This window comes from Macrotis lagotis, chromosome 4 (assembly GCF_037893015.1).
Source record: "Macrotis lagotis isolate mMagLag1 chromosome 4, bilby.v1.9.chrom.fasta, whole genome shotgun sequence".
Lineage (NCBI taxonomy): Eukaryota > Metazoa > Chordata > Mammalia > Peramelemorphia > Peramelidae > Macrotis > Macrotis lagotis.
Genome location: NC_133661.1, coordinates 77,449,868 through 77,476,234, shown reverse-complemented (window position 1 = coordinate 77,476,234; position 26,367 = coordinate 77,449,868). Strand labels below are relative to the sequence as shown.

The window sequence follows — 26,367 nt, the reverse complement described above, 5'->3', positions numbered from 1 at the left end:
GTTCCCAAGAGGTTAATAGCCTGGGCACTTGTGATATTCTATTATCTTTTTACTCGCCTAAAATGAGGGACTCAAATCTAGGGTTGTTCCTTTTATGAATTTTCTTGATTCTAGGATTCTTGTTTCTTGCCTCCTGTGTGGTCTTGGGTGTAGTCTTCTTGTCCAGTTTTATATTACTGGTCATACTTTATGGATAGCTTGCCAAATCTTTGGGTAAATACATTCTTCTCAGTAGTTTGGTTATTTTGTGAGAATTGAATGGTTTAGTGTCTTCACTTTCATTTTTTTCCTTTTTAAAAATAGATCAGTCCATTGGGAATCCTCTTGAAGAGGGTGGGGAGGGTCTCAGTTTCTAATGCTAAGAAAAGCAGACACTGAGAGTAGATTTTAGAAAGTGGGGCAGCATGGGACAACTTTTCTTAGCCCTATCAAGAATTTCTGTATGATTGGCTTAGAATACCCCACATCTTGAAAACAGGCTTTCCTCTCCTCTTGCTACCTTCTCTTCTTTTCTCTCCCTCTCCCCCTGCACCCTGGGAGGCAGGAGACCCACCTTGTGGTGCTGGTGAGTATGACTGTGTGGATGGGGAAGGGATCTGGGGCAGGGAGGATGGTTGAGTTAGTTGAGCCCATTGTCTGACTTTGTGCAGTCTGCTCCACCTTTGGCTTTTAGCTTATGTCTCAGGTTCCAGTCAGCTTCTGGGCAGGACTAAAAGGTACTGTTTCCACAGGAAGATGATGAAGGATCTGCCTGCAATGTGGAGTATGATATGGCCCTACATGACAATGGTTTTATGAGCAAGAATGAAATGATTCGAAGCAAAGTGTCTCGACTCACTGAGAAGCTCCGAAAACGTTATCCTACCAACAATTTTGGTATTTGGTTTTAAGAGAGCAAGAGAAAGCTTGGGGCAGAGGAGGGAAGTTGGGGCTGAGGAGGTGGGTGGTGTTTAGCTCCAGAGATTAGGATTTGAGGATTAGGGTCTGGGACCCTAGAATTGGGACAAATGCAAATCTAGTTTGGGTTGTAGTTGGACTTCTCCTTAATTATCTTTATAGATTGAATATGAGTTTTCAGGGAGGTAATATCAGACCAGGCAGTTCAAGGAATTGTAGAATAATTTGACTTTGAAATGAATTGTGTTTTAGGAAGGCCTGAATTCTGCTAGAAATACCTGGAACTCTGACTCACTTGTTCAAGCCTACATGGAAACAAGGACTTAGCTCACTGTGCTTGAGGAATGATTGTTAATCTCAGATCCATATATTTTTCTCAGCTCTTAATTTGTTGGGAAAGGATCTGTATGAAGCAGGCAGGTGTGACTGGCTGTACTCCTGAGAAGCCTGGCTTAGGATGCTGAAGCTCAGAGACTGGAGCAGCTGGGTTTCTGGGAACAAGAAGGATCTACTCCCTGTTGACAAGCTTTGGCTGAGAGGCCAGAAAGGCAGCCTTCCTTCCCAGGACCCAGCTCGATTGAGAAGGTCCAGCACCTGGGGCCCAGACTGAAGCTACATGAGCTGGCAGTTGGTTGATTTAGGAAATGAGTTAGTGACTAGAGGAGTCTGATTTCCTTTGCTTTCAATAGGCTGATGGATCAGGACCTCTGCCTTCTTTCTCAGATGCCTTGTATCTCACTTCCCTGCTAGTTTGGACAGTTCTTCCCAGGGAGAAGAGAGCCCTTTCAGGAGCAATGGCTTGCAAGGGGTGCCAGCCCCTCTTTAGTCCATCCTGTTCCATATGTCTTTTTGTGTCATCCATGCAATTCTCCTGCCTGCCCCCCTCCAGCTTTTGAGCTGCATGGATATTTGAGCAGTAGCTTGGACCTGCTCGATTTGTTGCAGTTCTGAGCCTAGGAGCTCCTCCCTGGTCTGCTCAGCTTCTGGCTCGGCTATCCACTGGATGGAGCTGGAGCTGCTTGGGAGGAATGAGCAGGAGTTAACTTGGACCTCTAGCCTGGACTTAGAGGGGAAGTTCTGTTTGGGTGAATTCCTAATCTTTCTGACTCCAGTTACCTTAAAAAAATCAGTCATTGTGCAAAGCCAGGAAGTATTGCTTGGGCCCTCATATTTTTTCCCCTATCTTTAGTGCCTGGTGTATATCATCACTTTGATTAATCTGGATGGGAAATATTTATTTAGTTGTAGTTAGGGTCTTTCCAAATAGGGGCAAAAACTGCTTTTAGACATTGGAGGAAAGCCAAGGACCTTTTATTCCTCTCTGATCCCTTCTGTGCTGTTGCCAGAACTTCTTGTCCCTATGAATATGTAGTGATTTCTCCAGCTTCTCAGACTATGCTAAACTGCTTGCTCTTGAGGCCTTTCTAAACCAGAGAACAGAACCTCCTTGTGGGGAGAATACTTCTAGAAAAATGTGCCAGAGCTTTGAATCTAAAGCACAGTTTTCTCTCACCTCTCCCTTCATTAGTGATGGCAGAGAGGACTATCTTTTCTAAGTGGCTGGTGGTAGTGTCATGGCCTAGACTAGAGACTTGGGTGATTTCCTAATTTGGCATCACACATTAGCCTTTATCTCCTCCTTGGTTGGCTATGAGAGCTTCTGCTTACTGACAGTAGGGAGCCAGCTAGTCAACAAACCTCCATTATTGGTATCGTTATTGCTGTCCGCGGACAATTCAGTGTACAAACAGAAAGACAGCTCCTTTTATTAAGGAGCTTACATTCTAATGGGGGAGACAATCCATAAAAAGGGAACTGGACATCAAGGGGAGATAGGACCTTGTAAAAGGTGCTGGGGGTGGGGCTGGGCAGAGTGGAGAGAGGCCTTTGGAGCCAAGTCATTGGTGCAGCCTGGGAAGGGTTGAAGACCTGAGTGTCCTGGCCTTCTTAAATGGGCAGTTGGAGGAAGAAGTGCCATAGAAAGTGAGGTCTCTGGGGTAAAGCAACTTGCAGAGAGAGAGCTGGGTCAGAATTGATTCTTGGGCATTGTGTCTATCCTGGTATTGTTTCTCCAAAGGACAATGTCTTTTCTTCCCATCTGAGTCTTTGCAAATGATGCCCCCCCCCCCCCCCCCCAGGATTGGATGGTTTTCTGGTCATTCTCTAGGGAGAGACCCAGTGTGCCCATATGAAAATTGTACATCCCTGGACATGGTGCTCCTTCCCCTGGTGGGTGGATCAGGAGGAGCTCCCTGCCCATCTTTGAGAGACCTTTCCAGGAAGCTTGGGTTTCATAACTTTTTTATTTTTAAAAGCAAGTTTTATTGATCCTTTGGTATTTTGTCAGTCATTTCTGAATAGAAGTTCTTCTTTTCCATCCTTTCCCCCTTTAACCAAAAAAAGCATTTAAATAAAAGTGAACTTAAACCCTACACTGATCCTCTTTAGACGTGGCAAGCTATATTCTGCCCCTGTAGTTATTCTCCTTTTTCTTCTCAGGTTTGTTCTTAAGAGGTGGGATCTAGTTGCCCTGGATCTTGCCTTCCATCATATCCTCCAATCCTCAGAAGGAAATCTATAGACATTTCTCCCTCTTACAACTCTGAAATTCAGCCTGGTGTGGTCTTTTAATCCTGTCCTTCTGCTTGGATCTTTCTTTTTACCAGGCTCTGCTTCCAACTCCAATTGAATGCTACCTCCATTCATGGACCTTCTCACAGGGACAAGGGGACAGATGGGTACTGAGAAGGTTTGTGTCAGGTCTGTCCTTCTTAGTCCACTGTTGATAAGTTGTAGTTTGAGCAGAAGAGCTCTTCTTGATTCTGCAGAGAATGACCAGTCTTGCCCTCTGCCAGGGAAGCTTCTTACTCCCAGGGTGACTTTCTCTTCTTTATCACCACTAGATTGGAGTCTTGTTGCTCTTGTCTTGATTCTGAGTCTTAAAGTAGTTCTCTCCTTTCAGACTTGTCTTCTTCTTCTGCCATCATTGCTTCTAGTATAGGAATATCTTTCCCTCCAGTGCATACCACAGAGAATTTGAATTATTTCTGGGGGTTTTCAGGGTGAGAGGGAGAAATGGGGCCCTCAGATGTGGAAGGGCATTGCCACCTTGATTATAAGCATAGTGATTTTCAAGGAGCAGCATTAGCAAGTGATCAGGTTTGGCAGACAAGGTTGTTGGCTCTTTTCCTTCTGTGTGAATAGCCTATACATACTCCTTGCTTTGAACTTTTGAAGTGACCCTTTTTCCCAGATAGAAACATTGTTTTGTCAGGGCCACCTGTTTTTGCTCACTATTTTTTTTGACTTTTCCTTTTGTTTTTTATTTTTTTTTAATTTTTTGGTTTTTGCAAGGCAGTGGGGTTAAGTGACTTGATGAAAGTCACACAGGTAATTATTAAGTGTCTGAGGCCAGATGTGAACTCAGGTCCTTCTGAAATCAAGAACCTTCTAGACAAGTAACTTTTTTAGACTATGATGAGAAAGTCTTTCATGGTGGGCATGAGGATTCAATGGGTGAATGGAGCCTAGGGCAGGGTTTTGGTGGCAGTAGTGGCAGTGGGAGAAATGGGCTCGGGGGCATACAGCATCTTTAAGGCTCACTCATTCTTCTAACCTATTCCTTTGGCTCACTAGGGCTTTTAGGAGGATGTGCTCAACTTTGGAGCTAAAGGTGCAGCTCTGAACCAAATCTTGCCAGCCATTATGAACAGCCTGAGAAATTGTTTGGAGTGTAATCCTTTCAGGGAAAATAGATGATATAGAGGAGCAAGGAGAGAGTTGAGGGACCTGGGTCAGGTGAGAAGATGACCTTCTGCCTTTTGTTTCTCAGGAAACTGTACAAGCTGCTCTGCTACCTTCTCAGTGCTGAAGAAGAGGGTGAGTCTTCCTTGTATATATTGTTTTGGGCCAGAGGAGGTGATGGCCCCTTTTCAGAACATCCTAGACTTGGTTCCTTAGACAGGCTTCTTCATGGAGTAGATTACTTTCCTGATACAGCTTCTCATATCTCTAACATTTGCCTGTGTCTTACCTACCTTAGGATTGCAATATAGCCTAGTGCGCAGATATCTTTGTACCCTCATATGGCACCGTAGAACTCCACTCCTGGTCAGTTGAAGTCTCCCCCTTGGCCACTGGAAAGATACTTAGACATTACGAGCAAGGGAAACAGAACTGTAATGGGGCAGATGCTACTCTCCTGGGTAAAGACCTAATGTCTTTAGCTTGAATTTTGAAAAGAGTCATCTAGAATTTATTAAGCACAGATATTATTTTTACCAGTATTGTGCTAATTAAGCACTGATTTTTTAGTTTAATTTCAAATTGAGTTGGGTTGGAGATGAGAAAATTTTCTAAAGTTTCCTCAACCTTGGATACCCTTGTCCTTCTGTCTCTTTCCTATTACTTTACTAGTTTCAAAAGTCAACATGTCCATCATTCAAATAAGGGTGGTAAAAGTCATTTTTGGGTCCTGTTCCTCTCATTCTTGTGTAAGCATATTTCCAAAGACTTAAGTCTCTGGAGTCTTTGAAGAGATTCAAATTGCCCAACATTTAAGGGTTAGGATGTCACCTGAGAGTCACTGACATTGAGCTTCCTGGTCTGTTTTAGATGGGATTTGAAGTCCCTAATGGTCTCCTTCCTTGGGAAATCCATAGTTCCTTCACTGACCTCTCTGCTGGGGAGAACCTGAAACTTAGGAACTAGTAGGTAGACTTGGAGAAGATCCAGCTATTGGAGTGAGATCTATGGTGTTTGGAGCTAGGGAGCAGGGCCTCAAACAAGAGAGAGAGGTTCATCTTGTGTTTCCTTGACTTGTCTCTTCACAGAGGAACTGTAGTAACTGTGGAAACAGCTTTTGCTCCCGGTGCTGCTCCTTCAAGGTCCCCAAGTCCTCCATGGGAGCCACAGGTGAGTCAGTGAGGGGGCCAGGGGAGGGTTATTGGAACGAAAGGGTCATGGTGAAGACAAAGTTTAAGGCACAAGCATTGAGAGATTTGGATCCCAGTTATGGGGCTTTGTTTACATTGTTTTGTTTTAAAAAAAATTCTAGCAAACAATAATTACTGTGAGTTCTTAAAGTTGCCTCTGATTCCTTGGGAGAGAATATTAATGTTATGGTGGCCTGGAAGTTCCCAGGATTTCTCAAGACTACCATTTCCATGGAAAAGAAATTCTATAGGTTGTCAGTATTAAGGAAGTTGGAAATAGTGGGGCAACCTAGAGTTAGTGATAAAGAGGGGTTAGTTCTCCTTACCATCTGCAGGAACAAGTAAGTGATGAGTGTCTTTCTTCTTTCTGTGGTCAGGGTACTGAGGTGGGAGTATAGGATGTCTCTCACTGAATTCTTTCTTCTTTTCAGCCCCCGAAGCACAGAGAGAGACTGTATTTGTGTGTGGCTCATGTAACCAGACCCTGAGCAAGTGAGAAGAGAGTCATGGGGTGGCCCTTGTGAGCCCACCCTACTCCCCCTCCTCTCCTGAGCCTGTTCCAGAGGCTAGCAGTTAGAGTCTCCCCAGATCCCTCCTGTCAGTGTGTGGAGGTTGTTGGACAGAGCTGAGCAGAGCTGGGGTGAACACTGGAGAGGTGCCTCCCCTTCCTTTCTCCACCTGAGACATACCTGCCTGGGGTCACTGATGACATTTCCAGCTTCTCTTTGTATTCCTCTGAATGACTGGAATGATAGCTTCCTACAGATCTCTGTGCGGGGGAGTCCCTCGATTGCTAGAGGTGTCTGCTGGAATAGTGGACTAGAGGGGAAGCAGGACTGAATGGGGAATTAGAGTGGGCAGCAGTGAGTGAAGGCACATCTTGGTCTGATTATTTGTAAGTTTGGCTTGTCCTTCATCCTGTGGCCTTCATGATGCTGGGAGTTATGGAATGAACTGGGACCCCAGAACTAGAAAGGATCCTTCATCACCCATCAGCCCATAGGGACAGAAACCCCAAAGTACTTGACCTCAGGGGGGTTTTCCAGGAGGACCTGGGTAAAGATGGTGGGAGGCTGTCATAGCTCCCTGTCCTTGTTGTTTCAACCCCCTCCAAGGGCAAGTGCAGGATGCCACCACATGACCTGGGGCTGTAACTGTCAAGAACCTGGAAGGATGAATGACCAGTTAGAAGTCAGCCAGTTAACTCTGGGTGAACTGGATCTAAGGCAGTGATGAAGCTTTGATCCTTGCAGCCCTTAGCTACCCCCTCCCCCCAACCCATTCTCACAGTCACTTCCCTTGGAAGGTAAGAGGGTGGAGAGGCAACTTGGGAACTGGCTAGCTTCTTCCCATTTCTGTTGAGGCCTCCATAGATTTCCCTTGTGCTGTCCAGTCCCATAGCTGTTCCATTTTCTTTTAAACTGACTGTGGCTCTTTCTCCAAGTTGCCAAGGCTCCTCATGTTATATCATGGATGAGCTCAAAGATGTAGTAGTAAAGTCAGGATATTCCTTTGAGCCTCTATGGCCTTCTGGCCATGCTCTGTTAATAGATTGTTTGAAGCTGACCACACTCTTTTATTAGTTTCTTGAGGACCAAACTTTGAGCCTGGTCAGATTCTCTTTCTACACTGGCATTTCCCTCCATATCTTGGAAACATTTATTTATTTATTTATTTATTTATGATGTGGTTCTTGGGAACAGGGGGTGTTGGCAGTAGATTAGAGAGGAACCTGGGACTGCCCTTACCCAGAGACTATTTCTGGAACTATAAGGTTCCTTCAGACATAGGACTTAACACCTAAGGTATTTCAGGACCTCATCCTTCCCCTTCCTATCTGCCCCCTTTTCAGTTGGAGGCTGCCCTGGGATTCCCCTGGGGTCAACTGGACTTTTGTGCCTCCCTATCTACCATCTCTTCCATTCTTTCTCCTTAGAAGTGAGAGCTTTGAATATACTGTGCTTTACACTGGAGGTTTGCTAAAGAAGTCTCTATATATATGGGGACAACAATAAAACTTCATCAGGCCATTTGTGTTACCCTTCTCAATTCTTGTAAAACCTTTACTCTTGGGGCTGGGTAACTGGACCTCTCTTTTCTGTCCCTGCCCTATTTGCTGTGCGAGTACCATCTTGGACTACAGTGATTGCTGCAATTGAGACTTTTGCTGTCTTGTTGTTTCTGTCATCTCCTTAATTAAATAGCTGCTACCACCAAGACATGATTATAGGCAAAGAGTAGCCATCTAGTCCTTGGGCTGATGCCTAGGGGAGGTAATCTCTAATGCTGCAGGGGAGGAATTTTGAAGACCTTTCTCCTGTTAACTGGGAGAAGCACTCACTCTTGGACCAGACTTGTGGCCTTCCAAGATTGAGAGATGGAGCTGGAAAATAGGAGAATTCAGTAAAACTGCTGACTTTGGAGTGATGAAAATAAGAACCAATCCTTATCAAGACAGACCAAGCAAAATTGATTGAGAGCTGAGGGGACACCATGGACAGCAGCAGATGCTGGAAAGTGGGGTTGGTGGCAGGTTGGGTTTCTGGGCAGTACAAATGAAAAATCGGGAAGGGGTGGCCTTTGTATATTGTAACACTGAATTTTCTAGTTGTAGCATAAAGAAGATGACAATAATGAGAAAGTGTGACCCCTTTTGGTAGCCTTCTGTCTCTGGTATCTCAAGTGCTTGGGCTGAAGAGGGAAGTTTGATGAGACTAGCTTGAGTAAAGGAGTTATCTTAGATGATTATGGAGGTCTCTGGATAGGGGTGAGGAAGCTAGAGCATGTGAAATTTCAGATTGGGTGGCCCTGAATTCTGAAGTCTGCCCTGCAGACTTTATCTGCCCTGTTTATCCTAACCAGGTTCAGGGGTTGATTTCCATCCCTTTGGGAAGTCCTCTATTGACCTCATTATGCAAGAAACTTTGGCCTTGAGACTGGGCATGATTATGAAGGAGCAACTAGAGTGGTTTGTCATAATCTTTGCAAGTGACCTTTAAAGAGGCCAGGAGTAGAAGCTGCCCCTGGAACATTGTGGATGATGCCAAATGAGTAAAAGCTGAACTTCTTTCCTGTTTTTATGAGGAAATGTAGGAGAAATTGGATTGAGTGGGGAATTCAAGTGGGCAGCAGTAAAGGCCTCCTCTTAGTTTGATCTTAAACTTGGGATTTTTTTTTTAAACACTGGGAGAGCAAAAGGCAGTGGATATCAGAAAGAAGAAAAATCAGGGATGGGTGGTGGAGTGGAAATAGGGAAAGGGAGGGATACAGAAAGAAGAGACTAGACCTTAAGGACATACTTGCAATTTTGCCTAAAGCTGACCCTGTTTTTGGAGGTGCAGAAACTAGGAATGGAATTTTTTTTTTAAATCACATTCAGAGCTTATCAGGAATGTCATCGAACCTTATGTCAAAAGCCAGTTATGCTATGTATTTTTTTCCTTAAATAAAGAACATTAATGAATTGAGGCATACAGGCCTAGGGAAGCTAATTTGGAGCAGATCCCTATTGTATGTAGATTGTTATTCTTATGGTCTATCTGTTTACTGTCATTTTTTTAACTTTATTTAATTTTCAGTTCCAAATTGTTTCCCTTGTCCTCTCCTATCCATTGAGAAAACTAGAAAAGCAAAACACAGTCTGAGTTCATCAGTTCTCAATTTGGTGGTAGAGAGCATGTTTCATCATGAATCCTTTGGCACTGTGATCGGTTATTGTTTTGATTAGAGGTTTTGAGTTTTTTGAAGCTGATTGTTCTTAGGATTTTGTGACTAGATTGGTTTCCTGGTTTTGCTCACTTCACATTGCAGAAATCATACTATTCATCATTTCTTATAGCATGATAGTATTTCATCATCTTCAAATTCCATAACTTGTCCAGCCATTCTCCAATTGGTAGGCATCATTTGTTTTTAATTTTTTATTTAATTTAAAATTCTATTTTTAATTCTTTGCTACCACAAAATGGGCTGCTATAAATATTTTATAAATTTATATTTATTTTTATTTTTCTTTGATTTCTTTGGGGAAGGATTTTATATCACTTGATCAAAGAATACACACAGATTAATAGCTTTATGGGTGTAGTTCCAAATTGCTTTCCAGAATGGTTGGCTCAGTTCACAACTCCACCAACAATGCATTAGTGTTTTTGTGAAGTTCTTCAGCTATTTATCATTTTCCATTTTTGTCATTACCCAATCTAATGGGTATGAGTTGGTATCTCAGTTTTAATCAGCATTTTTCTAATGAATGGTTTAGAACATTTTTATCTAGCTTTTGATATTTTAGAACTCTAATCCTCTGAAAGCTATCTATTCATATCCTTTGACCAGTTACCATTTGGGAAATAGCTTTTATTAAAAATTTGACTCCATTCCCCATGTAGCTTAGAAATGAGACCTTTATCAGAGAAACTTGATGCAAAAATCCCTCCTAACCCCCAATTTCCTAAGAAGTGATTTTTCAAGGGAACCAGGAATAGACCTCCTTCAGGTATTAGATTGTAAACTCTTATTACAAGCACCACATTTTCCCCACCTTTTTTGTCTACCCCACAAACTTTTCCCACAGTAGGCACAAGTACAGAATTGAATTGGATTTGGGTGTCACTGTGGGCTGTTAAATGGAAAGACAACTGGAACTGGAACCCAAAGACCTGGCCAAGTTCAAGTACTTCCCCTGAAACTTTGTATCTCATGAAGTAGAACAAACAAGTCATTTAGCCTCTCTGTAATTGATTTTTTTTTTAAACTCCACCCTGTCTCACAGATTTATGAACCTTAGCATGCTGTCTGTGTGAGCTCTGGGAACTCCCTTGTTGGTGAATTCAGTTTCTGGTGATATGGACAGGGAGGGGGGCTTGATTTTTCTCTCAGAAGGAAGCCACATGCCCAAGTTATCCCGTCAAGGACTAGGACCTCTGACTGGAGAGAGTGGTGTGAAGAGGGAGCTGGACCTGTGTTGACAGGTCACTTAGCTTCTTATATAGAGCCTTAGATTCCTCATCTATAAAATGGGTGTAAAATATTTGCATGACCTTCTTCATAGGGTTGTTGTAAAGAAAGTATTTTGCCAATCTTAAAGCACTTCTCTGAGTATTTTTTTGGCGGGGGGAAGGCAGTGGTGTTAACTGACTTGCCCTAGATCACATAGCTAAGTAATTTTTTTAAAAGTATGTGAGTCACATTTGAATTCTGATCTTCCTGACTTCAGGGCCAGTGCACCATCTACTACCTAGCAGCCCCTATGTGAGCTATTTGTGATAACAAAAGTTAGCATTTGTATAGTGTACAGAGAACTTTATATATGTCATTTCATTTAATCCTCACAACTATCCCTGAGAATAAGTATTGTAATTATCTCCATTTTGCAGATGGAAGGAACAAGTCACATGTTTGGTCAGTGTTAGGCAGGATTTGAATTCGCATCTTCCGGACCCCAAGTCTAGGACACAATCTTCTGTGTCACCTAGCTGTCTCTTGGTGATGAGGATTCTGTCTTCTTTCCCAAACCTAAGTGCCTCAGGAGTTTTCCTTCTGCTATAGAGGGGTTCTGATCAACTACTAAGGTCATTTTTTTGCTCACATCACCAGAAGCATCTCCTCTGTTCCTGTGTTCCCAAGTTGTCATCCAGGGTTCTGTTAGTTGGACCTTGATATTAGAGGTTTGTGCTCACCTTTAGTCATAAAATGGAAATGGAGACATTCAACAGCTCAGTACATTGTAGGTGAATTGAAACTGGAGAAGATTCAGAGAAGAGCAGCAAAGTTAGCAAAAATGTCTGTACTATAGGGAACAGGAAAGGAATTTGTTTTGCTAGGAGAAAGGAGAGGTTAAGGGTTTATTTGATTGCTATCTAGGGATGTGAATGGGTTATTATGAAGGTCAAAGAGGGCAAATCTTTAGAAGAATGAATAGAAGAAAATGAGAGTCAATAAAAAAAATAGTTCACATTTATAAAAGGCTGCAGAATTCTTTTCTCAGTAACCTTAGGGGTAGGTAATGTGAATATTATTAATATGTCTATTTTAAAAATGAAAAAATAAGACAGATGAAGTGATGCTTAGGATTGAAGAGGGAATAAGGGTTTGAACTAGCCATCCTTACCCCAAGTCCTGATTACAAGTTTGTAAGATTTGGGGGGGGGAGTCATCTAGTTATTTTTATCATAACTTATCAGGACATTGACTAAAGGGAGCTCATACCCTTAACTCTGGCACTCAGCTGAAATCTCAACCCTATTCTCTTGTTCTGGAGCCTTCATCTGTCTCCAGTGAGGCCTAACTGACCCACCAGACAAGTTTTTCCTAGTGAGGTGGATATGTAGTAATATTGATAACAATACATACTTAGGGAGCCTCCACAGTTTACAGGGTACTTTCCTCCCTTTGATTTTGTGAGTCAGTAAGTACAAGTGTTACAGATGAGGAAACTGAGGCTTAGAGGTGCCACTTGGACCAAGCCTCCATCATATGACTGATGGAAATCGGATGAGCCAGTGTCTTGGAGGTGGTTGAAGAGTAATCCTCACTTCTTCCCCCAAACTTCACAGATGCTGAATAAGAGAGAAGTGGGCTTGGGTCCCCTCCACCTGCACTTTTGGAGAATAAGTGCCAGTCTTCTAATAGAAATCTTTAAACTTAGTGGCCTCTAGTAACCTCTGCTTGCCCCTTCCAGTCTTATTCCCTCAGCCAAGAGATTGTGATGGGTTGGATAGCTGGGCCTCAAGCCCAACACTGAACACAGCACATTCCGTTCACGCCCAGCCTGTCTGGGGGCTGTGAGATTCCAGACTCCTCAGGCCCCTTCCCCCACTTCTCCAGCTTCAGCTTTTCCTTCCATCCCACTGTATTCTGCTCCCCTTACTAGGGAGCTAGAACCCAGCCATACATTCCAGCCACAACAGTTCCCTAGAGGATTTTCCCAAGGAGTGAACTTTTGTCAGGATTACAGTTGGCAAAGTGGTTCAGGAATGTGACCTCCTCTGCTGGGAACAGAAGCAGGATAAAGTCAGGGCCAGGGATGAGGGGGAGGGTTCAGATCCCTGCATCTCCAGCCTTAAAAACTCCAGCTGGTCACCAAGATGGAAGCTTGGTCTTTGAGGACTCGTGTTGGTTTGAACCATAGGGTCTACAAGGTTGTCTCCACAACAGCCTTGTAAAATATCCCTAAATGAGGAAACCAAGGCTGAGAAAGGTTAAGAGACTTGACTAGAGTCATAATACTTACATATAATAAATATGTTGTCAGCTACATCCTAGGCTAATTGTAAGGGTCATGTGGGAGAATAGATGTGAAGCTCTTTGTAGCCTGAAATGTTCTACACAAATAAGAAGCTAGTGATGTTGACCATGTGGGATGCTTTCCCATGCAAGTGCTTGGGTGTGGTGGAAAGGGCATTGGACTGGCAGGCAAATAGACCTGGCTTCTAGGCCTGAGTTTGCCAAGATTTGCAGGATAAGCTCAGGCAATCACTTCCTCCCTTTCTCAGTTTCCTCTTCTCTAAAAAGTAGGGAATTGGACTATTGATCTCTAAGGTACCTTCTGGTGTGAGCAATTGATGCCTCTGATTACTGAACGTTGTAGAAGGGGAAGTAGGTACAACCAGACCCGTCATCTGAGAGCTCAAGGACATTGTTGCTCTCTTGGTCCTTGGAGCTGATCACAGATGCTGAAAGGAGTTAAGCTAGGAGTCCCACCTTGACAGATAGGGTGATGAGAATGCAAGTTGACTTTTCTATAGTGCTTTGAGGGTTACATCTATTATACCTTGTAATTCTCAATGCTCTGGGGTAATCATCCAATTTTGAAAATAAGTAATTTGCCCAGTGACCTAGCCCTGTTAGAAGTTAAGTATTCATGGAGCCCTGGTCATTGCTGATTGGAAATCCAGCTCTTTCCATTCTCTTATGCTGCCTCTGAAGGTTGCCTAAGGATTAAAAAAGAGGTGGGGCACTGGAGAAGGGAAGGAAAGGAGTAAGACAGAAGAAACTCCCTAGTCTACAAATTGAATTTAATTTCCCAGAAAGTGGTGGTAAGTCTGGAAGAGTGCAAAGAGTATTGGACTTGGAGTTGAACCCCACCCAGCTCTCCCATTCACTTGATATAATCCTGGACAAACCATTCACACTTTCTCTGTATCTTGATTTCCCCAGTTCTATTTGTCCTATAGGAACACAGCAGAGGCAGTGTCATAGTTGAAAGAGGATGAGATCCTGAACCTGAAGACTAGATCTTGGCTGCACTGTGGCATAGTGAATAGAGTGCTCACTTGGAGTCAGGAAGACCAGGATTCAGATTTCACTTTTGAGATGAGTAATTGATGGGCAAGTCATTTCACATTATTGAACCTCAATAAAAGGGTGATTAATATCTGTAGTTCCTACCTCGAACAACTGTGAAGTTTTGAGATTATGTAGATAAAGTGCTTTGTAGATTTTAAAGTGTCAGCTTTTACTATGTGACTGAGGATGAATCACCCAACCTCTGAACTTCAGTTTCATCACCTGTGTGTAGAACTTGAAGAACCTCCTTTCCAAGCTTTTTTTCAAGGAAAATGCCTTGTAATGATAATAACTGCTAATAGCCAGCATTTCTATAGGGCTTTAAGGTTTGCAGAGTAATTTGCATGATATTTGGTCTCCACAACGACCTTGTAAAATATCCCTAAATGAGGAAACAAAGGCTGAGAAAGGTTAAGAGACTTGACCAGGGTCATAATACTTACATATTATAAATAAATATGAACTGTTGTCATTAGTTACATCCCAGGCTAGTTTGTAAGGACTGTGTGGGAGTCAATGTGAAGCTCTTTGTCGACTGAAATGTTCTACACGAATAAGGAGCTAGTGATGTTGACCACAAGACTTGGGGTTCCTTTAGAAGCAAGTGTCAGATGGGGTGAGGGAACAAGCTGGGTGGGCCCTTCCTTGATCGGCCAGCACCTAACAGAGGTAGGTACTATGCCGAGACCAAGAGGAGAGGTGTTGGCCAATTTGTTCAGTGGAAAAATATCCCTGGTCCCAACTTGCCAAGAAAGCATCCACAAATATTTGACCAGAGACAAGGATCAGATTCAGGAGTTCAACTGGGCAGGGAGCAGGGCTTCAGGGAGGGTGGCAGTGTCTTTTCCCTCTGAGTCAGAGACAAAGGGGAAACTGTCCATGCTTGGTATTTACTTTGTGGCTGGCCCACCTGCTTGCTTGGGGAGGGGGATTTCTACCCCAGTGCTTCCAGCCTGCAAGGATTTTAAGCCCCACCTGTTAGTGTGGACTCAGAGAACTCTGTCTTTCTTCAGAGGGAGAATTCCTGGGATTATGCCATTTTTCCTTTCCCTTCCCTCTTAATTTAAACAGCTGCTTTTTTCCCCTTTTTGGGGTGTGTGGGGGATAGAATAGTAAAATCGGCCCTTGGACAGAGAGAAAATGGAGGCTGGGCTCTCTCCTTTCCTCCAGGTAAAACACCATTGCCGTTTCTTGATTAATCCCTAGGAATAATTGTTCTTAACTTTTTTTTTAATTCATAAACCTGCAGTGTGGTGAAGCCAGCCTACAGACCCCTCTTATGAATAATGTTTTTCAATAATTGAAGGAAATGCTAAATTTATTTAGTGAAAATAAACATATTTTTCCTCATACAAATTCGTGGTCTTCCACAGACCCCTTCGTTAAGAATTACCATTCTAGAAGGAGCCCTCATCAAATCCAGCACCTGCTAACTTGTGCTCATCTTTGTAGACTGAGAGCCTAAGGAAAGCTGGAAAAATTCAAGAGCATAGGAATAGCCACCAAAACTGACTTTTGGGATTGAGGAAAGGGAGAGAAGGTGGTGGTAGATGGTGGTAGAATGCCCAGCCAGGCTTTCTGCCTTGGCTCCATTTTGGTGCACCTGTTTAAAGTTTGTGGCATCTTTGATCCTCCAGGCCACCTACATTTTTATAGACAAACTACATAGGGGATAGAGTAACCTGGAGTGAGCAAGGCATGAGTGCCGATTCTTCTTCAGACACTACCATTTGTGTGACTGTGGTCAGGTGACTTAACTTCTTTCTGCCTCAGTTTCCTCATCTGTATAAAATGGTAATAATAGTAATAGATAATAATAATTATTTCCCAGGGTTGTTGTAAAGATCAAATGGGATAATACATATATATATGTATATACATATATATACATATATACATATATATATGGTACATTGAAAACCCTAAAGTGGCATTATTATAATCTTATATTCCCTCATGCCAAATTCCTGTAACCTAATTGTGTAACCCAAACCCTTCACAGTGGCAAAAGCACCTGCTGTGAAAGGAGGGTCTCAGGTTTAATATGTCTCTTACCAGTCACTGCAACCCTGAGCAGCTTCCCTCTCAATAGCTTAGTTATCTATAGCACAGTAAGGTGGAGAATGATTAATTTATGCCTTGAAAGTTGCCTAGCTCAACCCCTTCATATTACATATGTGAAACTGAGGCACTGAATAGTTAAAAGTTACTTGTCCAAGGTCACATTTTAGTCTTTCTTTGTATTCTGGTTCAGGACAGGCTTTGTTAAGAAATAGTTCTTTAATTAGTAGATAGCAGAATCAGGGTTCAAACCCAGATCCAGCTCTCTTCTGACACTACTTTTAGGTCTCATGTACTTAGTAGTTTAACTTTGAGGGATTACTGCCCTTCCTCAAATCCCCAAATGTGTCCTGGCTTCTTCATTGTTCTTAAACTATGAATTCCTCATTTATAGGGATGCTGGTTATCTGAAGGTCAAGAATAAGAGGGGGCATTGTTCAAATTCTCCAGGCAAGTTTCTTTGGATCCTGGCTTCCCCTGCTCCTCTCTGACAAATAAACAGAATAATAAATAGCTCATATTTATTTACTCTGTAGTGCAGCCTAATGGATAGAACACTAGGCTTAGAGTTAGGAAGATTCTAGACTTTAATCTTGTCACTGACTAGTTGTGTGACAGCAGGTACAGATCACTCCCTAAGGGCTTGTCTATGGAGCACATAGTGACTTGTCCAAGATTGTCATATAGAGTTTTGCGTGAATCCTCCCCATCTTTGGGCAAGGTTTGTGGAGCATTATACTCTCAAAAAAAAGTCTGAGTTAGGGGATAAACAATATTATCACCCCCATTTTACAGATGAGAACACTGGAACCCAGAGAAGTACGTGAACAGTTAGCTCATGAATTCCTCTTCTGCAAGACAGGGATTGTTGTGAGGATCAGCTGAAATAATGATAGTGCATTGAATACTAGACCTGAAGTCAGGAACACTCATCTTTCTGAGTTCCAGTCTGGCCTCGGATGCTAGGTGGGTAACCTGGACAAGTCACTTCACCCTGTGTACCTTAGTTCTGTCAAATCTGTCAGATGAACTGGAGAAGGAATTGGCAAATTATTCCAATATCTTTGCCAAAAAAACTCCAAATGGAATCACAGAAAAGGACACGACTGAAATGACTGAGCAACAGCAATAACACAAAATTTTATTATGGACACATGGCTAGGGAGTGCCAGGAGGAGAATTCAAACCCAGACCTTTTAAGACTTCAAGTCCTTGCCCTTTTCACTATATTATGTTTTCTCTCAGTAAGAGAGACTTTCTGATTAGGAAGATTTGATTGCATGTACCTAGTTACTGGGTAACTGAACCTCCTCATTTACTCCTCTTACCTCTGATACTGACTTATCTTCCCAAGGAGTTGTTCAATGAAATCAGTGACATCTGTCCTAGCCTTTAAGGTCTAAAGCTTCACAAAATACCAGATGAGTTTAGAAGAACATGGGATCTGGAACCAGAGGAGCTGCTTGGATCAGCTGCTAAATTAACTGTGATCTTGGACTGAGCACAGCTCAGGTCCCCCTTCTGAAAAAAAAGGGGGGTTTCCTGATCCCTTCACTCTCAAACTTCTTTCACACCCTCATTACTTTGTAATTACTTGTAATGAATTTTGTATATTTAGTTGAATGGCTAGAGAGCTGACCTTAGAACTGGGACAGTGGGTTCAAGTGCCTCCTGATCTGACTTACACACATAGTATCACCTGGGTGACTGGACAAGAATTGACTTTTCAGTGTTCTAGGGGAGAGAAGTCAGACACATGGGCTGTTGCCCCAAACATTAAAATGTAACTGAGAAAAAAAATGTAAGTAAAAATACAGTAAAATGTAGATAGCATGACATTTAAAAACTGCCAATCTGTGATCTTCAGGGATCCTCATGGACCACTTAGCAGCTTCTGTCTACTTGAGTTTGACCCCATGATTCTAGGTAACTTTTTAGAACTATAAATTGCAGAGAAGATGCTAATTGGCATCTTAGTACATAGTAAGTCACTAGGAATTTCTGCCTGACCTAAGTCACAGTGTAGGTTTTAGATGCCCTTATCTGTGACTTGGATATGGTTTCATTTCTGTCTTTATATTCCCACTATCTAACACAGTGTTTGCTATATAGTAGATGCTTAATACTAATAATGATGATGATGATCACTCACATTTAAGGTCTGCAAAGCACTTTTTATGTGTTACCTTATTTATTCTCATGTTACAGATGTGGAAATTGAGGCAGATAGTGGTGAAATGATTTGCTCAGTCATACAACTAGGTGTCTGAATCTGGATTTGAACTCAGATCCTTTTAAAACCAGGTTCAGCACATACTCTGTTATCTCTGAACATCTGCAAAATGGAGGTCCCATGACTTCCAGTGTCTACCTCAATGAGAAGAAAAAGCATTTTGTGAACCTTAAAGGCCCATGTAAATGTCAATTAGGTTATTGTTCTTAACCTGCTAAAGATGAAGTATATGTATTTCTGAATTCATAGGTGGACCTGTCCCTCCCACCCCAATCTCTGAGAATGTCAGGCAAAGAAATTCTTTGGTCCAATTTCTTTGGTTGGTTTCTCTGGTTTAATTATAAACTTACAAAAAACAAATGACATAAATTCTCTAGCCCCTATGACCTCAACACCAGTAATAATTTACTTAAACATGATTGGGGGTGGTAGTGGTGGGAAGTAAATATTATGGAAAGTGAGAAGCCCCAGGAGAAATTCTGTAGGGGGCAGTAATTGCATAGAACTGGGAACTGGTCTTCCCCTTTAAGTCATGGCTAGTGGTAGGTAAGCCTAAGTGAAAGGGTGGGGGAAATGGGGGTTATGAATAAGTCAATGATAGAAGGGGAAGGAGGGGAAGTTGAGACTTGGATGATAACTCCATAATGCATTTACCTGGCATTTCTAACTTCCTTTCTGGGAGAATGAAGTAAGGGGAGGAACAGAGCTTATCATATTTCAGAATGAGACCCCTCCAGTCCATCATTGAGGATGAGAGATGTTACCTTGCCCTACCTTCCTCTGGAAATAACCTCTTCAATTGCCCCCGCCCCATAACTTGCTTGCTGAGACCCAGGAGTCTCCTCAACATGAGAAGACAGTGTTAGTGGGATAGAGACCAATTCCTTTGGTACCAAGCAGGGGCACCATACTATATCCTGGCCAATGAGAGTGACTCCCCAACACCATACCTTTCTCTTAAGGCCAGAATATTACCTATTAGCCTATGGCAATATCTAGCCAGTTGTTTGTCATTTCCTTCCATGTGGAAACAGTCCTCCTTCCCACTCAAGGGGTCGTTCCATCAGGCCTACAGAATCAGAGCAGGAGGGAAGACTGGGGTAGGGAGTGATTGGAAGAGGCAGACCTGGGAGAAGGCACCAGTTGAGACCAGATAGGTCTGAGGGAAAGAAGGAAGGGCTACCCTTCAGTGCTGCTCTGCAGCCCCATAGAAGAAAGGATAGTAGAGGGAGCAAGGGTAGGAGAACATGAACTTGACTGCAAACTTCATTTCCTTATTCTTTTTTTCCCAACGGTAGACAGCTGTAAGTAGAAGTTGCCCTTCCACTTTTCGCCCCATGATAAGGAAATTCCCGGTCAGATTGTCCAGCTGGGGGCAGGGACAACTGGCCCCGTTCTTCATGTAGAGCACCAACTTCTTGGTGTCCTTGCGTTTTAAGGGCCCGGTCTTGAGTAACTTTTTCTTCTTCTGGGCCCCAATTAGCTTCCGGTCACCATTTTCACTTTTGATTTCTTTGATCCGCATTTTGACTACTGTGGGAGGGATAGAAGGGACGATGTAAGGAAGGCTTATGGGAGGGAGGGAATCTATACTGTGGAACTGTCTCAAGTCCCTTTCAATTCCGAGATGCTTTTCTATTTATGATGCATTGATTGGAAAGAGCAAAGGGCCTGGGTCTGAATTCTGGACTTGTAAGGTATGTGACCTTGGGCAAATTGTCCAGTTTCTCTAAACTTGTATCCTCATCTATAAAATGAAAATATATTGGCCCTGTATCATCTCTCTCTCTCTCTCTCTCTCTCTCTCTCTCTCTCTCTCTCTCTCTCATTCGCTTTGCAAGGCAGTGGGGTTATTAAGTGACTTGTCCAAGGTCACACAGCTAGCTAATTATTAAGTGTCTGAGGACAGATTTGAACTCAGGTCCTACTGACTCCAGGGCTGGTGCTCCATCCACTGTGCCGCCTAACTGACCCCCATTTTTTTGCCCTGCCCACCTCTTGCAAGGTAGTCATGAGGATCAAATAAGATAATAGATGTGAAAATAATTTGTAGCTTGTATTTTTACAAATACTGAACAAATGTCATGGGCCATTTAAAAAGGGGGATTTTTGGAAAATTGTGGACAGGAAATATACAGGATGAGATGTACATGGGTTGCTATCTACACTGGTAGAGGGACTAAATTGCATTGATGAAATAGTCCTTAGTAATAATAAATAGTAATAATAAATAATATAGTATATATGTGATATAATAATTTATATAGTATTTTAAAGCTTGCAAAGCTTTACACAACAACCCTTTGGAGATAGAGGCTATTAGTATTGCCATTTTATAAATGAGAAAGCTGAGGCTGAGAGAGATTACAGTCACAGGTTTACATAGGTCAGAAGAGTCTGAGGAGAATTTGAATTTGGATCTTCCTAACTTCAAGTCCAATGCTCTGTCCACCATGCCACCTAGTGGCCATCCTATTGAAGTATGGTGTTTATTTTTAAGATGCCCATCACTGCCCTGGCTTTGACTCCTGTCCAACTCTGACACTGACTGCCCAGGGAAAATGTGATGGGTTATCTAGTGGTTAAGCCTATGTAAACCGAGGGTCTCTAGAAGATTAGCCAAAGTCCTGCATGTTATAGGGGAAGGAAAGTCTTGGGTTTTCAGGAAACCTGATGAAAAGAAACTGTTGAGGGCAGGGGAGAGGCATGAGAAGAGAGCACAACATTGCTGGAGTTGGATCTCCTGGGTTCAGGGAACTAGAATTATTTTACTGTGGTCATTTTCCTGATCTAAGCCTCAGTTTTCCAGTGTGAGCCCTTTCATCTGTAGATAGCCAGTGGGAAGCTTCTGGCTTGAGTCAGGTTATGTTATATGGATGGATCCTAGGCTCACAGTCAGGAAGATCAGGGTTCAAGCCTACTCTCAGAATAGAGTAATCCTAGTCAACTCAGTGAGCTGTTTAACCCTGGGCAAAGCACAGCTCAGGTACCCCCTCTAACAAGGGGGCTTCCTAGTGCCCTTACTTCTTAATGTTTTCTTTTCACCCTGCAGCCTTCTTTTGTAATTACCCATTATGTAGTGTGTGTGTCTGTGTGTGTGTGTGTGTATTCATGTACATGTCTATTTATCTATCCATCTATCTATATATGAGTGGTTAGAGAACAACTCAGTGAGTTGCCTCAGTCCTCTAACTTCTTTGAATCTCAGTTTCTCTATCTGTAAAATGGGCATAATAAGAAAACCTACCTCTACCGGGTTGTTAAGAACAAATGAGACAATGTATGAAAAATCCTTTTCAATCCATTTAAATGCTGACAATGATTACTTAAGAGAGTGATGTCAGGATGTTTTGAATCCTGTCCCTCACACTTAGGAGTTATAATCAAGTCATCTCTGAAAGTAACAGTCAGCTTCCTCATCTGTAAAATGGAAATATTCTGTCCATAGTCTCTAGTTTTCTGAAAATGATATCCTGGATATGCAAAGTATGTTGAAAATCTTATGTGAACTAAAGAACAGATCTATTTAAAAGTAGGATTTTTAGCAGCCCACCTTTCTGTGCAGGCAATATGTCTCCCAGATAGATGCATGTTACACCTTTTATAGGAATCTCTTATATAGATAGCACTTAATGGAAGCCAGGTGTAGGCTGGTTTTGAGGGGAGGCTCCAAGGCACCATACTCACCAAAGTCACTGGAACACATCTGCTCCATGAGGCCATCTGCACTCTGCTCCATTTCACACTGGGCACAGATCTTTGACACTGCAGAGAGAAGGAAGAACTGATGCTGGGAGATGCCTCCATTCCTGGACTTTAACCACCCCCACCCATGGCTTCTTTTCCCATTGCTGTCCACTCTGATCACTGGACCTATAAGGGCCCCAGGGGCATGAGACTCAATCCCTCTTAATACTAGTTCCTTTTCCCTGAGATGTCCAATTTTTCTAGTCTATACCTAGTCTGCCTATTGTCTTGCTGAGAGCTCCTTGAGAGCAAGGGCTATTTTTGTCTCTCTTTGTATTCCTAACACTCAGTCCAGTGTCTGGTTCTTAATAAATGCCTATTGACTTCACTTGACTTTGGATCCCGGTAGACAAGAGAAAGTAAGGAGGAGACTGTGAGCAAGGCTCCAATTGCCCCTGAAGCCTCTGGCCATGAGCGCATTTTGGGCCCTTTCTCCCACCTCCCTCCATTTTAGAGTGATTATCACTCCTACTGCTTCCCTGAACTGTTGTTGACCAAACTCCCTCACTGGGCTTAACCCCAGGGGCTAGTCTGAAGGCCATAGAATCATCTGGAAGGGTTTCCAACCCTCTCATTTTACAGTTGAAGAAGTGGAGGGGAAAGGTTATGTAATTTGCCTCCAGTAAGCATCACAGACAGGACTTAAATCAGGTTCACAGAGTCTGGCGCCTGTGAGACTGAAAATTCGTGGACTGCCAAGGCTAGCTGAGTCTACTTCTCCCAGACCAGAGCCCTTTAGTGATCAGTTTCTGGATCTGCAACCTGCTTCCCCCCAACATGGTGGGACAACAATATAGGATTGCCTTGGTCCTGCCCAGCTCTGTTCAATTAAAAAGTCACCGCCTGGTTAGAGAGAGTTATGGAGTAGTTAAGGGGACAGTGTTGGAAAGCATAAAGTCAGGTATCAGAGTGAGCTTCCACGGAGAGGAAAAAAACGTCCAACTAAGAAGAATACGTATTTGAGAATGTTCCTGCTCATCTTGGAATTGTCTACCTGACTGGCTGGGAACTTCACTTTTAGCCAAGAGAGGATGGAAATGGGATAAGGGAAGGAACAGTTCTGGGATAGGATTGGATTCCAGCTAGTTCCTCCTCCCCTCACCCCACAGGGCCAAAGGGGGAGAGTGAGAGGGACTCAGAGAGAAGGGGAAGCAAACTGAAGGACTTGTTTGCATTTTGATCTCCAAGGGAAGAAGAGGAGAGAGCTTGGGTTAATACCCAAGGCTGAAAAACATCTCACTGAAGTGGTTTCTGGCAGCCTCTTCTTTGCTCTTTCATTCCACTGATCCTTTCACTCTTCTTTCTCAACCCAATGCAGGTTAAGGCTAGACCTTTAATAAAGCCCCTCAGGAACTCACCCTCAAGGATTCACATCTCTGGGCTTTTGTGAAGGAATGAGGGGATAGGGGGGGAGTGGGGACAGGAGTGGATTTTGCGGGTTAACATGCCATCAGGGTCAGTCTTGGATAGGATTCAGAGTCTGTCATGGGTGGCAGAGTACAGGGTTGGGGGCCACTTGGAGTCCATATTTCCCAGGAAAAGATTGTGGGGAGGGCTTGGGAGCATTGCCTAGATGAGGACTGGCTATATCAGTGGAGTCCCAACCCAGGTTAAGGCCACTACACTATTCGTTTGTCGGCCAGTTGTCTTTACTTTTTATTGCCTCAGTTTCCACCTCCTCCCACCCCATTATTCTGTGCCTCTGACACCGGGCCTCGGGCTGGGAAGTAGATTCAAGCGCCCTGTGGTTGTTCCAAAGGAGAAAGAAGAGAAGGAAAGAAGTTTGAGCCTGTGATGGGCAAAACTGGAGTGAGAGAGACTTTGGGGGTGGGGCAGAGGCAGAGGTCAGGGCAGGTGCAGAGGTAGGGGCAGGGGTAGGGACAGAGGCAGGGGCAGAGACAGGCAAGGGCAGAGACAAAAGCAGGGGCAGAGGCAGGGCAGGGGCAGGGCAGGGGTAGGGACAGGCAGGGGCAGAGGTAGGGGCAGATGCAGGGGCAGGGGCAGAGGTAGGAGCAGAGATGGGCAAGGGAAGAGGCAGGGGTAGGGGCAGGGGCAGAGGCAGAAGCAGGGGCAGGGGCAGAGCAGGAGCAGAGGCAGAAGCAGGGGCAGAGGCAGGGTAGGAGCAGAGGCAGGAGCAGAGGCAGAGGCCGGGGCAGGGGCAGAGGCAGAGGCAGAGGCAGGGGCAGAGGCAGGGCAGGGGCAGGGCAGGGGCAGAGGCAGAAGCAGGGGCAGAGGCAGAGGCAGGGGCAGAGGCAGAGGCAGGGGCAGAGGCAGGGGCAGGGGCAGAGGCAGGGGCAGGGGCAGAGGCAGAAGCAGGGGCAGAGGCAGAGGCAGGGGCAGGGGCAGGGAAGGGGCAGAGAGGCAGAAGCAGGGGCAGAGGCAGAGGCAGAGGCCGGGGCAGAGAACGGCAGAGGCCGGGGCAGGGGCAGAGGCAGGGCAGGGGCAGAGGCAGAGGCAGGGGCAGGGCAGGGGCAGAGGCAGGGCAGGGGCAGAGGCAGAAGCAGGGGCAGAGGCAGAGGCAGGGGCAGAGGCAGGGGCAGAGGCAGGGCAGGGGCAGAGGCAGGGCAGGGGCAGAGACGGCTCCCAGCGTCGGGGGCGGGAAGGGACTGGGGAGGCGGGAGAGGGTCGGCGTTTCGGGCGCCTCGCTGTCCCGGCGGCGGGCGGCGGCTACCTGGCGGCGCGGTGACCTGCACGTGTCCGAACTGCACGGCGATGCACAGGTCGTTGTCCAGGGGGAACTTGTGGCAGTGCAGCATCTCGGGCCAGGGGAAGCCGTAGGAGCCCATGAGCGGGGAGCAGCCGTCGCGCACGGCCTCGCAGAGCGAGCGGCACGGGTAGATGGGCCGGTCCAGGCAGACGGGGGCGAAGAGCGAGCAGAGGAAGACCTGCGTGTCCGAGTGGCAGCGCTTGGCCAGCAGCGGCACCCAGCTGCTGGCCTGCTGCTTCACCTCGGCCAGGCTCTCGTGCTCCAGCAGGTTGGGCAGCCGCATGCGCTTGTAGCCCACCGTGTGGCAGAGCGCCAGGTCGGCCGGGATGTCCAGGCACTGCGGGGGCTTGGAGTAGAAGCGGCCGCCGGGCCCGCCGGGCAGGGGCTCGGCCGGCCAGCCGTAGTAGTCGTACTCCTCGGCCCGGGCGGCCGGCGCGCCGGGCAGCAGCAGCAGCAGCAGCCCCAGCCCCAGCCCCGGCCCCGGCCCCGCCAGCGCCGGGCCCCGCGCGCCCCGCATCTCCGTCTCGGCCGCCTGTGGCGCCAGGGCTCGGGCGCTCGCTCCGGGCTGCGGCTCGGGGGCGCGGCGTGTGAGGCTGCGGCGCGGGGCCCGGCGGCCCGACCGAGCGCCCTGGCACCACCCACCTCGGAGCGCCGGCCACGGCCCCGCCAATCTGCTGCGGCCCGCGCCCCGGGGCTGCCCCCGCCCGCCCGGCCCCCTCGCCCCCCCGGCCCGGCCCCCCGCTCCTGCCCGGTCCGGCGCGGCTCCCCCTCCAGCCCTCCTTATCTCGCCCCCTCCTGGGCTCCCTTATCGCGACCCCCGGCCCGCGCCTCCCGCTCTGCTTTCTCTCCGCTCACACCTCTGCCCGCTCCTTTTGCTCCCCATTCTGGCCCGGGCTGACTCTGGCCCCCTCCGCCGAGGCAGGCTGGGCTTCATCAGGAGCCTTGCTCGTCGGGTCCCGGCGGGCAGCCGTAGAAGACAACGTTTCCACGGCGGAACCTGGCCGCCCGTGGGCCCTGAGGTGGTCCGTGGAGGCACGGAGGTACTGGGGCTCTCTCGAGCCCCCCCCGCCACAGGGCTCTCCAGGGAACCCTGTCTTGCTTCATCTCCTCTGCTTGGGCTTCAGTTTTGGAATCTCCACCTGTTTCCCCGATCCCATTTCTTGTGAGTTAGACGTGAGACAGGAATCAACTCCCTCCGAACCACAGCCGACAAGGAACCCGAGGGCTGTCTCAGGACGCCGACTTAACACACTAAGCGCAACGTGACCTTCCTGAGCTGAGCAGGAAAAGGGTGGATGTGAGTTTGGGGAGGACGAGTGGCTCCCTTCCCACCATCCGCTCGTCTTCTGTGCCACTCACCAAGCCCTCTCTCCATCCTCACTCGTCCTCCCCATGATTTCTACTCCCGCCATCTTATAGGTGAAGAAACTGAATGATTTCCCCAAGATAACAAGGAAGAACTGGGGCTTAGATCTTCTGCCTCCAGGTCTCCTCTTTGGTCA

General features: G+C 45.5%; 2 protein-coding genes across 5 annotated transcripts in view; one reads left to right on the top strand and one right to left on the bottom strand.

Moving 5' to 3' along the window:
- Positions 1-23,580, top strand: part of ZFYVE27 (zinc finger FYVE-type containing 27) — a 34,260-nt gene extending 10,680 nt beyond the window's left edge. For 2 of the 4 annotated variants that reach the window (XM_074233196.1, XM_074233195.1), the window contains exons 9-12: positions 732-876; positions 4,730-4,776; positions 5,730-5,811; positions 6,263-23,579. In XM_074233196.1, the coding sequence (XP_074089297.1) occupies positions 732-876; positions 4,730-4,776; positions 5,730-5,811; positions 6,263-6,327 (339 nt within the window). In that variant the 3' untranslated portion in view covers positions 6,328-23,579. Of the gene's footprint in view, positions 1-731; positions 877-4,533; positions 4,777-5,729; positions 5,812-6,262 lie in introns of those variants that run through there. The other 2 variants (XM_074233197.1, XR_012477844.1) reach the window with 2 other exon arrangements.
- SFRP5 (secreted frizzled related protein 5) lies at positions 18,955-25,382 on the bottom strand. The gene is made up of 3 exons (XM_074233198.1): positions 24,830-25,382; positions 22,099-22,176; positions 18,955-19,944 (listed from the first exon to the last, which is right to left on the bottom strand). The coding sequence occupies exons 1-3, from the start codon at positions 25,380-25,382 to the stop codon at positions 19,598-19,600; spliced, it is 978 nt and encodes a 325-aa protein (XP_074089299.1). The 3' UTR covers positions 18,955-19,597.
- Positions 25,383-26,367: the final 985 nt, after the last annotated feature.

Excerpts from the sequence above, each read along its gene's own strand:
- SFRP5 (XM_074233198.1), bottom strand. The coding sequence starts at position 25,382 with ATGCGGGGCGCGCGGGGCCCGGCGCTGGCGGGGCCGGGGCCGGGGCTG. Across the intron at positions 22,177-24,829 it reads GCAGGTCACCGCGCCGCCAG|TGTCAAAGATCTGTGCCCAG; the intron begins GTAGCCGCCGCC and ends TTCTCTCTGCAG. Across the intron at positions 19,945-22,098 it reads GATGTGTTCCAGTGACTTTG|TAGTCAAAATGCGGATCAAA; the intron begins GTGAGTATGGTG and ends TCCCTCCCACAG.